Raw genomic sequence first — 12,818 nt, 5'->3', positions numbered from 1 at the left:
CGCTACGATGTGACGGACGGTTACGTGCGCGAAGCCGCGGGGGGCATCACCATCAAACTGCAGTCCGCCGACGTCAAATGGTTCGATGACCATTACCTCAAACTGCGTCCCGAAAACAACCAGCGCAACCCGTGGTTCCCTGAGTTCTGGCAGCACCGGTTCCACTGCAGACTGAAGGGGCATCCTCAGGAGAGCCTCAAATACAACAGAACCTGTGGGAGTGAGTGTACACACACACACACATTACAGACACTCTCAGGAGAACCTCAAAAACAACTCACTCCCTCTGAATCTTTTTGTTTCTGTCCCCCTTCCTCTCTCTCTTTTTCTCTCCCTCTCCCTCCACTCCCCCTTCCCTCTCCCCCTCCCTCTCTCCTCCTCTCCCTTTCCCTCCTCTCCTTCTCTCACCCTCTCTCCCCTCTCCCTTTCTCCCTCCTCTCTTCCTCTCTCCCCCTTCCTTTCTCTCCTCCTCTCTTCTCTCCCTCTCTCCTCCTCTCTCCCCTCTCCCTCTCTCTTCCTCCCCCCCTCTCCCCCCCTCCTCTCTGTAGAGCGGGACTCTCTCCGTCAGCAGTACGCTCAGGACACTAAGATGGGTTTTGTTATTAATGCAATATACAGCATGGCGCACGGGCTCCATAAGATGCACAAGTCTCTATGTGGGAGTGCGGGAGGTCTGTGCGACGCCATGCGGCCCATTGACGGAGCCAAACTCCTGGATTTCCTCATGAAGACCAACTTCACCGGGGTCTCAGGGGAGAACATCCAGTTTGACGAGAACGGAGACTCTCCCGGCAGGTTGGTTCCCCTCATCAATAACCAGTCATCAATACCACAGTGTTCAAATGAATGGATACTCACCCTGACGCACAGGAGAACCCCTGGAGGAGCCTCAAGGAACCTTTCAAAAAGGGCACCTTTCTGAGGAACGTTATTTACAGTCTTTAGAAATAACACTCTGATTAATCACGATTATTTGCAGCAAATTGGGTGATTAATTAGATCATTAGTTTTTATGAATCTACAGCCCTAAGCAACACACCAATCGATTAATCAATCAGTGTCTAGATCAAAGAATAACATACTGAATTTTACTGAATGAAGGCAGTTTATCTAGAACCAGGTGAGATTCTGTAGTCTAGCGCAATGTTTATTCAGTTATTGGGTGTAGTAACACTCTCTCTCTCTCTCTCTCTCTCTCTCTCTCTCTCTGTGTAGTTATGTGATCATGAACTTTAAGAAGATGGGGAAGGATTATTATGATTACACAAACGTGGGCAGTTGGGGCAACAGTGGTCTTCAGATCGACGACGACGAGATCTGGACAAACAAAGAAATCATCAAATCAGTCTGCAGTGACCCCTGTGATAAAGGACAGATCAAGGTCTGTACAACAACTACACAACTATGCAACATCTACCCAACACACCAACTACACAACAACTACGCAACACACCACCTACACAACAACTATACAACACACCAACTACACAACACACCAACTACACAACACATCACCAACACAACAACTACACAACTACACAACATCTACACAACACACCAACTACACAACACAACAACTACACAACTTCACAACATCTACACAACACACCAACTACACAACAACACAACACACCAACTACACAGCATCTACACAACACACCAACTACACAACACAACTACACAGCATCTACACAACACACCAAATACACAACACACCAACTACACATAATCTATACAACACACCAACTACACATCTACTACACAACAAAACAACTACACAACACACCAACAACACAACTACTACATAATAACACAACAACTACATGACATCTAGACAACTACACAACAACACACCAACAACACAACAACACACTAACAACACAACTACACACTAAGAACACAACTACACAACAACAACACAAAAAGTACTTGGTGTATAACACAGTCATTAATTAATTTTTGTTTTCTCGCGCTCTCTCTCTCTGTTCTCTCTCCCTCTGTGTTCTCTCTCGGCAGGTGATACGTAAAGGGGAAGTCAGTTGTTGTTGGACGTGTACGCCGTGTAAAGAGAACGAGTTTGTTTTTGATGATTACACCTGCAGGGCGTGTGAGCTTGGCTCATGGCCAACATACGACCTTACGGGTGAGTCCATAAACAAACAAACAAATAAACAAACAAACACACACACAAACCAGTAACTTATCATTTGCTTAAATTTATTTATTTATATTTTAGTTTGCAACCCGGTCCAGGTGCAGAATTCAAGTTTTTTTCAATGTTTATATTTGTTTGTTTTTATATATGTTTATATTTCAGGGTGCAACACTGTCCCTGTGGAGTATTTAATATATGTTTGTGTTTATATCATTTATATTTGTCCATCCATCCATTCATTATCTGTAACCATAATCCAGTTCAGGGTCGCGGTGGGTCCAGAGCCTACCTGGAATCATGGGGCGCAAGGTGGGAATACACCCTGGAGGGGGCGCCAATCCTTCACAGGGCTGTTTATATTTGTCTGTGTTTATATTAGTTTATGTTTATATTTGTTTGTATTTATATTTGTCTGTGTTTATATTTCAGGGTGCAACACTGTCCCTGTGGAGTATTTAATATTTGTTTATGTTTATATTTGTTTGTGTTAATATTTGTCTGTGTTTATATTTCAGGGTGTGACCCTATCCAGGTGGAGTATTTGCGCTGGGGCGATCCAGAGCCCATTGCAGCGGTGGTCTTCTCGTGTCTGGGTTTGATGGCGACTCTGTTTGTGACGATGGTCTTTGTTATTTATCGGGACACGCCGGTGGTGAAGTCGTCCAGTCGGGAGCTGTGTTACATTATCCTAGCTGGAATCTGCCTGGGTTACCTCTGCACTTTCTGCCTGATTGCTAAGCCCCACCCGGTCCACTGTTACCTCCAGCGACTGGGCGTCGGCCTCTCGCCTGCTATGAGTTACTCCGCCCTCGTCACCAAGACCAATCGGATCGCTCGGATTCTGGCCGGCAGCAAAAAGAAAATCTGCACCAAGAAGCCGAGGTTCATGAGCGCTTGCGCCCAGGTGGCCATCGCCTTCATCCTCATCCTCCTGCAGCTGTCCATCATCGTGGCTCTGTTCGTCCTCGAGCCACCGGACGTCATCTTTGATTATCCGTCCATCCGTGAGGTCAAGCTCATCTGCAACACCACCAATCTGGGTGTGGTGGCGCCGCTGGGCTACAACGGGCTGCTGATCATGAGCTGCACCTTCTATGCCTTTAAGACGCGCAACGTTCCTGCAAACTTTAACGAGGCGAAGTACATCGCCTTTACCATGTACACCACCTGCATCATCTGGCTGGCCTTCGTCCCCATCTACTTCGGCTCCAACTACAAGATCGTCACCACCTGTTTCTCCGTGAGTCTCAGCGCCACCGTGGCGCTCGGCTGCATGTTCGTCCCCAAGGTTTACATCATCCTTGCCAAACCAGAGAGGAACGTCCGCAGCGCCTTCACCACCTCCACTGTGGTGCGCATGCACGTCGGAGACGGTGCCAAGACCTCGTCTGCCGCCAGCCGCTCCAGCAGCCTCGTTAACCTGTGGAAGAGGCGAGGCTCCTCAGGGGAGACACTCAGGTGAGATGGGGAGCTAATCATATTGCCTCTGAATGTACACCGTGATTAAAAACCTTGCTTGTGCCACCACAGATCCAGCCTCTAAATCCCAGAAAACTGGGACCCCCACAGGGAGGGGAACCTGGTAGAACAGGGAGGGCTTGCCCTTAAGCGAGAGAACACCTCGTACCCTGCAGAACCAGAACATGCAGAATTTTCAGGGAGGCCCCTTTTGAGGTCCCAGTCGAGATTAAGGACCAGTGCTCTACCACTGGTTGTCTCCCAAGACTGTGCCTTCAGGTTCCACAGGGTGCAAGGCATACCCTTGCTTATGGGAATTGCCACCCTGTTCCTCCAGTTTGGATCTTCCTCCAGGACCCACAGTGTGCCAGATGTTCCCACTCTTAAGGGCGAGGCCTCCCTGGTCCTCCAGGTTGGAGTTTGGTTCAGGTCTGTAAAGTGTGGAGTGTTCTCTTAAAGGAAACGTAGACAATTCTGGGGAAATACTGTTCCCAAAGCAAAACAAACTCCGTCCTCTTGTTTGTTTTCATTCAGAATCTCCACATCTTTTAAGGTGGAATGGTGTGTTTGAGTAAGAGGCTGATTATAGCTTGTTGATGGCTGAAATTGAACTTGTCTGTAAGTTTTTATTCACAGATTGAATTACCACAGAAACACTTTTTTGTAGCAGGTTCAGTCTGCGTTTACTTTCATGCAAGTAGCGCTCTCTCAATTTAGAGTCAGTTCCAACTTAAGTAATGTATCTGTAACAGCAAAATAAGTCAGTGTTACCCCCTATGGAGCAGGAATAGAGCAACATCCTCATCTTTTTTCACTCTTTTCAACATTCTGAGTCTCTCCACCATACAAAGGCCTTCAGATGCCATTTCTCCACTGTAGCTGAGGTGAAAGTGACAGACGCCTGAGCCATTTCAGATCTAGGCACTTTTTTTGTTTCCCATTTACCGAGACAGGGCTACGATAAAACACTGGACCTTATTCCAGCAGTTGAATGTTATAACAAGTATTCTGCAAATATTGTCTTTAAAGGCTAGGCCTCTGACAATACGTCTGAGGGTTCCTCAGGGTGGAGGTGGGGGTGTGTGAAGCCTAGTGGTTCTCGGTGCCAGACACAGGCTGTTGATTGAGATTAACAGAAGCAGGAATCCTTTGGTGGTGTGAGATTAAACAAACACTAATGAAACGTGTGGAACATCAAAGTCATGGTTTTAGAGTGAGGTAAAGGAATCGACACAAATGGCAAATTATTGACACAGTTTATCACACTGTGTGGGACGTGTAGCTGAACGACAGAGTGAAGGAGGTTTCAACACACTTCAGTCTGAGATAACGTTGATTACTGAGGAAGTAAGCGGTCAGTTTTTGAGACAATGAAGGTCTTTAGTTTAGCACTGACATTAGTTTCCTAACTCCTGTCTCAAAGTGGTCTGTGGGAAATGTCCATGTTCCATGTGGAGCTTGTGTGAATTGCTCTAAGGAATTTTGTGTAGATTATCCTGAAATAAACGTAAAGAGCAATCATTTACCATGCTTTTTAAAACCTTACCTTGCTGTGTTTATAGCCATCTGTTACCTTCAGTAGCTGTTTATAAGAAGTTGTTATCACTGAAAACGAACTGCTGCTGCACCATTTTGTCTTAAGAGTTTTGTTGAAACTGTGGTGGCCCTCTGGTGGTGGGAGACACATATTACCTTAATATAACCTGCCATGGTATAATCTAAATTTAACATAACTTTGGTTCATTGAAACCAGGATTTAATGTAATCTTTGCTTTAGAGAACACTGGGTAAGATTGGGATTGTTGCTGCTAGTGTATTCCCCCTAGTGTATTTAATTTTTACAGCACTCTACTGAAATCACTGTTGAGGAGGAGGGAGAGGATGCAGTTTCCTATCCCCCTCCAAGTTACATAGTGCAGTTTCTGCTCAGTACACTACTCATTACAGCTCAGTGGAGCACCTCAGTGAAATTCGAAGGTGTGGTTTTCTCTCTCTCTCTCTCTCTCTGTTGGTTTATGAACTGCTTATCTACATTATAAAATCAATTTCTAATTAAGTGATAACTAATCAAGACTAATTAATGCAGAGATATACACAGAGAGAGAGGAGAAGAGAGATATACAGAGAGAGAGAGAGAGAGAGAGAGACAGGTGAAGAGATATACAGAGAGACAGAGAGAGAGGGGGAAACAGGTGAAGAAAGGTATACAGAGAGAGAGAGGGAGAAACAGTTGAAGAGAGATAAACAGGGAGAGAGAGAGAGAGAGAGAGAGAGAGAGAGAGAGAGAGGAAACAGGTGAAGAGAGATAAACAGACAGAGAGAGGGGGAAACAGGACACACCTGACGCCATGCCGGAGAGACAACGTCTTCACGCCGGCCTCAGAGGCCATGATGCCAGCTACAGACCCCCCACCACCGACCAAAAACAGTTCAGCACCAAACACCTCACTGTGCTCTCATAAAGAGAAAAGAAATAAAAATATAGAATAAAGAAAATCAGAAAAGTTGGCAAAATGCCAGAAAACTCCACGCACTACCGCGGATAATCCGCAGGCATGCGCAGAGAGAGAGAGACAGGGACAGATGAAGAGAGATATACAGAGAGAGAGAGAGAGAGAGACGGGGGACAGATGAGAAAGAGAGAGAGAGAGAGGGAGGGACAGACGAAGAGAGATATACAGAGAGAGACGGGGACAGACGAAGAGAGATATACAGAGAGAGAGAGAGAGAGAGAGAGAGAGAGACGGGGTCAGACGAAGAGAGATATACAGAGAGAGAGAGAGAGAGAGAGACGGGGTCAGACGAAGAGAGATATACAGAGAGAGAGAGAGAGAGAGAGAGAGAGAGAGAGAGAGAGAGAGAGAGACGGGGTCAGACGAAGAGAGATATACAGAGAGAGAGAGAGAGAGAGAGAGAGAGACGGGGTCAGACGAAGAGAGATATACAGAGAGAGACAGAGAGAGAGAGAGACGGGGACAGACGAAGAGAGATATACAGAGAGAGAGAGCGAAAGAGAACGCTGTGAGAGAAAGAACAGAGAGAGATGGATGGATGAATTGATAAATTAAAGGGAGGGATGTTTTAAAGGTGCCTAAAAAAAACTCATGGAGACATTCAACATTTGAAGGTGAAACACGTTTGGCATGTTTCAGTTTGTTGTTTGTTGATGTCAGCGTGAGGATGACGTTCTGATCCCACTCTTGTTTTTTCTTCATGTTTGATGACAGCTCTAATGGAAAGTCGGTGACGTGGGCTCAGACCGAGCGTAATTCCAAAGGCAGCCACCTGTGGCAGCGACTCTCCTTCCACATAAAGAAACGGGAGAATAACCAGACGGCTGTGATCAAGCCTTTCTCAAAGTCTTCAGAGGGTCGTTACAGCGGAGGAACCGAGCTCCCGCCAGAACCCGCCAACAACAAGCTGCTTTATGAGGTCACGGAGCCGGAGGAGCGTTATCCAATCACATACCGGCCCCAAACTCCGTCCCCAATCAGCGCTGTGAGTCAGAGAGTAGTTGGCGGGACTTTGGGGAGGAGCTCAGCCACTGAGGACCAGGTGATTAGCGGAGTCTCGTACCTGTGCCAGTCGTCTCGTAGCGACAGCGTGTCCTGTGGGGTGGTAGGGGGCGCTAGCGCATCACAGGGGTCGCTAATGGAGCAGATCAGCTGTGTGGTTAATCGATTCACCGCTAATATTAGCGAGTTAAACAGCATGATGCTTTCCAGCTCTCCTTCAGGGGGCGCTATCGGGCTGTCCTCCAGCATTTCTGCTCATGGTCACTCCTCCAATTGCCCACCCCCTTACTTCCTGCCCCGTGAGGTTTCCATGCCGACCACCATAGCGACCACCATGACGACGTTCGCAGAGGTGCAGCCACTGCCACCGGTGGAGTCGAGTGCTCGGACGCTTCCCGGTTCCTCCCGGGTTCCAGATACCAGGGGTTCTCCAGCCTCCAGCATCACAGAGCTAATTATAGGCGGGGCCTCAGGGCTCGATTCCATGGTAACAAAGGCGGAGCTTGATGAGCTGCTCCCGCTAACCCCTCCCTCTCCGTTCAGAGACTCAATCGCTTCCGACTCTCCCGACTCTGATGTTGGCCTCGAACCGCCTCCGTCCCCCAAATACGAGTGTCTCGTTCTGAGACACTACAGCCAGAGCTCCTCGTCCTTATGAGAACCGGAGATCCACAGAACCACAGAACAGGAGAACTTTCAAGAAGCAGGAGGAATGTGAGAATAAATATTAATGAGGAGTCAAAAGTTATAACAGAAGTCTAGTGTGCGTGTTTACATGTTTTCAATGCCGGCCAGTAAAGCAAGGAGATGAGAGTGAGACAAAATTGAGATGATGATGCGACAGAGATGACACAATGACAAGAGAGTGTTGAGACAATATCATGTCCTCCAAAGTTTCTCCTGAGTGAGATCATTTCTGAACGGCCTCCGGAGGGAGCACAATGACCTTATTCCTTTTTATGTTGTTCTCTTCTTCATTTGTTTGTTTTGTTTTTGTAGTGGCCTTAAACAAACACGGCTGTCGTCTAATTAGAGATGTCTTTACGACATTTTAATAATAAACACAACGGTGTGCTTTTGTGTGATGAAACAAGGACTCGGCCACCAGGATCTCTCTGAGAAACTCATCAGATTTCTCTCTGACGAAACTTCAGATGAAACTCCAGATGAAACTCCAGAGAAAATTCCATGGAGAGCTTCAGAGGGTACTCCAGGGAAATCTTCACGATGAAGTCCAGAGAATACTCCAGTGGAATCTTTACAACAAACTCCAGAGTTGAGTGGATAAAGATCTGAGCACGATCAGGGGAACTGGAGAGGAACTGATTGGGAGATGGTTCCAGGTGGAGCTGAGTGGTCTGGAGGCCGAGGATGTGTTCAGCCTGTGAACAAAGTGCTTTGTTTTTGTTTACTGCGAATCCTGTAAATATATATTAAGGACTTTAGGCTGTTTATTTTTGATCGTTTTTTTCTTTTCATTCTTTCTACTCCCCCTTTCTTCCACCTCAAGTATTCCCGTCGGATTCAGAGTGATGAATGTACGTTTCCTGTGAATTTTTGAATAATGTGGGACCGAATCCCTGGTATCTCCATCTCTGCTCACGAGGTGTCTTTATTTATTTATTTTGTCATTTATTTTTTATTAATCATTCTAGTCTGGCCTCCTTGAAAACAACACTAGTGAATGAAACACTAGTGATTTGAAGAGTCTTAAATTTATTATTACTATTATTATTATTATTATTAATATAATTATTAATATTATTGAAGTATTTATGAGTGTGGCTCATTTTTCTAGTGAATCAAAGTGATGATAATCAATAGAGTAATAATTCATTACCTAAAATTTTACTATTCAGTGACAATGTTTGTGAGCATTCTTTCATTCATGAAGGGCTTTTAGCTAATCTAGCACATTTAGCTCCTCCCACTTTTAACCCACCCAATCAGAACCCTGCAGAAATCTTTCGTATCTATTCGTAAAGATTGTGTAAATAATAAGGGCATGCGAATGGACACAGATCTTTCATCGCCTTACCCAATAATTAATATCTCCATTAATGACTATCACAGGTTTACTTTAATGATCAGAAAACAAAACCAACCTTTTTCACAAGAACTTAACGATGTCTTTTCTTACAGATGACTCCGCCCACATTCCCAAAATGTGTCCTAATCAGTGTGAGGGTGTTCACGTGTCTAGTGGTTATTTATCGAATATGAAGTATGCGATAGATTTTAGTGCCAAAGTGGGTTTCAGTGGGAATTTGTGTTTATTAACGTTTCTATGGTGATGAAAACTGTATCCTTTTTATAAAATAAACAAAAATAAATGTTCCACTTTTTTCAGATGTAAAGCAATACAACCATAAACATCATACATCACATAAACATCATAAACAACATAATCAACATCATTATCATCATAAACAATATAAACACCATAAACACTACAAATATCAAAATCAACATCATCACCATAAACAACATAAACACTACAAATACAAACAACCTAAACATCATAAGCACTAATAAAGACCATAAACATCATCAAATCTAAAATTGTCACAAACATTACAATCACTACACACATCAAAATCAACCTCAACATAAACATCATAAATACCACAAATACAAAGACTATAAACATCATAAACACCACAGATATAAACAACATAAACACCATAAGCAACATAATCACAACAAAAACAACATCATTATCACCATAGACAACATAAATATCACAAATGCAAACACCATAAACATATCATAAATACCATAAAGATCATAAACAAATTCCATAAACATCAAAATCACCACAAACCAAACATCATGAACATAATAAACACCATGGAAACCATGAACATTGTGAACACCACAGGTGAAAATCATTAAGAACATAAAAACAACAAACATCATAAAAACCTTCATCATTATAAACATCATCAATGTCAAAATACCATAAATGCAAGATACAACAACACACAAGAAAAACACCTATCAGGAAAATCACCACAAGCACCATACAAAATATAAACACTATAGGCATATATATGATACATCGTATATATTCTATACATTATATACACTAGTAAACACCATAACATATTCACCACAAAAATACAATACACCAAAAACACTACAAAGGACATAAACACCACAGATACCGCAAATACCATAAATACCATATACATCAAAACACAATAAACATCATATTACATCAAAACACTACAAACACTATATACATCAAAACTCCACAAACACCATATTCATTAAAACACCATAAACATATTACATCAAAACACCACAAACACCATATACATAAAACCACCATAAACACCATATACATCAAAACACTACAAACACCATATACATCAAAACACCATAAACATCATATTACATCAAAACACCACAAACACCATATACATCAAAACTTCACAAACACCATATTCATCAAAACACTACAAACACCATATACATCAAAACACTACAAACACCATATACATCAAAACTCCACAAACACCATATTCATCAAAACACCATGAACATCATATTACATCACAAACACCACAGATGTCATAAATGCAATAAACAACCCTAAATATTGTAAACAACAAACACCACAGACACCAAAAATATACATCATAAACACAACAAACATCATAAAGATGAAGACACCTTAAACAACACAAAACACTACAGATGCAAAAATACACCATAAAACACCATAAAGAACAAGACCACCACAAACCCCATTATCATCATAAACACCAAAAACCACTAAACCCATAAACCTTAACAACACAAAACCATGATAAACACCACAAACACCTGGAAAAACAGTGATATTTTTAACAATTTTGAAGGTGTTTTTCTGATTATTTGAACATTTCTGTATTTGTTTTGGATTTTAAATATTTTAACTTAATAATATCTGAATAGATTTAAAATAAGGATTAATAACTAATGAAATATAAACATTAAAACAGAGATGATACAGAAACAAACATTATTTGTTTGTGTGTAATGTTTGATGTGAGGAAATGTGTTAATGAAAGTTTAAAGGAAAGTTAGGGATATATCAGGTAAATATTAAATATGAAATTAAAATATGGATGTTTTTCTGATTAAAGCCTTTCTGTTTTCTAATTTCCATGTTAGTTACTTTTTTGTTTCAGAGTAATTTCCAAAATAGGTTTAACAGACTTAATTTTTCACTCTAAATAATGATGATCAATTAATCATTGATTATTTATTGATTCTGAAAAGAAAGAAGTATTCTGAAACAATCAGAAGTTTGTAAAGTTAATTTTGAATATTTGATGGTTCTCTTCATGTCTTGGCAAATCATTTTAGTTATATTTATTTTTGATGGATTATATTTGATTAAATAAATTAGATTTGTTTGTGAGGATGACACTAATGAAGAACAGAAGGTGTATATATCTCTGTCTAGAACCTGGTTCCATGTGCTGACTTTAGATTCAGAGTTAAGAGCTGTTCTGGGTTTAAACTCAAAATGATCCAGAGGTAACTCAAACTACACTGAGCTTAAACACTCTGGGGTGGTTTCCTAGACAGGTATTAAACCTAGTCTTGGACTACACAACATTTAGAATGGTGATTTTTCATAGAAATAGAATATGGTCCAGGACTAGACTTAATCTGTGTCTGCAACCAGCCCTTTGTGGTCTTTGAGTTCTGTTTCAGTGAGTTTTGTTTGATCAGTCTTAGTCTGATGAAGTTTGTTTGATTGTTTCTCTTTGAGTAAGTGTAGTTTATAGCATTTGATTAAGTATTGTTTGCTTGAGTTTCGATTGTTTGGATTTGAGTTTGTGTTTTGTTTGATTGAACTTTATTTCACTGAGTTTCATTTGATTAAGTTTAGACTTTTGTTTATTGGTTGTTGATGGATGGCTTTTGTTTAAATTTGCTTTGTTTGACTGGTTTTTGTTTGAGTTTAGTTTGATTATAGTCACATTGATGGGTTTTTATTATCAAATTACATTGGAATTAGGGTCCAGAGCCTACCTGGAATCATCGGGCGCAAGGCGGGAATACACCCTGGAGGGGACGCCAGTCCTTCACAGGGCAACACAGACACACACACATTCACTCACACCTACGGACACTTTCGAGTCGCCAATCCACCTGCAACGCGTGTTTTTGGACTGTGGGATGAAACCGGAGCACCCGGTGGACACGGGGAGAACACACCAACTCCTCACAGACAGTCACCCTGGAATCGAACCCACAACCTCCAGGCCCCTGGAGCTGTGTGACTGCGACACTACCTGCTGTGCCACCGTGCCGCCCCTAGTTTGAGTTGTGTTTAACTAAATTAGTTTTGAGTTTAGATGTTTGTTTGATATGTTTTTTATCTGTGGAATGTGATTTCTGTATTGTTTAACCCTGAATGTTTTGATTGATTGAATTTTGATTGAGATTTGTTTGATAGAGTTTTGTTTTAGACTTAGTTTAATTTCATAATGATTTAATTTTTTTTATTGACTTTTGAGTGAATTTTGGAGTTTTCATTTGTTTTGTTTTATCTGTAGCATGTGATCATGGGAGTTTTTTTGTTTGAGATTTGTTTGATGAAGTTTTTTAGATTGAGTTTAATTAAATCAGTGATTAAATTTTTTTGGACTGACTTCTGACTGATTGATGGATGGAGTTTTGTTTGACTT

At 41.9% G+C, this 12,818-nt stretch overlaps 1 protein-coding gene across 2 annotated transcripts in view; it reads left to right on the top strand.

Moving 5' to 3' along the window:
- grm5b (glutamate receptor, metabotropic 5b) overlaps positions 1–9,518 on the top strand; it is a 35,718-nt gene extending 26,200 nt beyond the window's left edge. For both annotated transcript variants that reach the window (XM_066679141.1, XM_066679149.1), the window contains 6 exons: positions 1–220; positions 549–795; positions 1,216–1,381; positions 2,017–2,143; positions 2,671–3,613; positions 6,841–9,518. The exon at positions 1–220 is cut by the window's left edge and continues 16 nt beyond it. In XM_066679141.1, coding sequence (XP_066535238.1) covers positions 1–220; positions 549–795; positions 1,216–1,381; positions 2,017–2,143; positions 2,671–3,613; positions 6,841–7,786 — 2,649 coding nt within the window. In that variant the 3' untranslated portion in view covers positions 7,787–9,518. The remainder of the gene's footprint in view (positions 221–548; positions 796–1,215; positions 1,382–2,016; positions 2,144–2,670; positions 3,614–6,840) is intronic.
- The last annotated feature ends 3,300 nt before the right edge of the window (positions 9,519–12,818 follow it).

The sequence above is a fragment of the Hoplias malabaricus genome, chromosome 1 (assembly GCF_029633855.1).
Source record: "Hoplias malabaricus isolate fHopMal1 chromosome 1, fHopMal1.hap1, whole genome shotgun sequence".
In the NCBI taxonomy this organism is placed as follows: Eukaryota; Metazoa; Chordata; class Actinopteri; order Characiformes; family Erythrinidae; genus Hoplias; species Hoplias malabaricus.
Note: the sequence above shows the minus strand (reverse complement) of the source record. Positions and strands in the feature narration are given on the sequence as shown.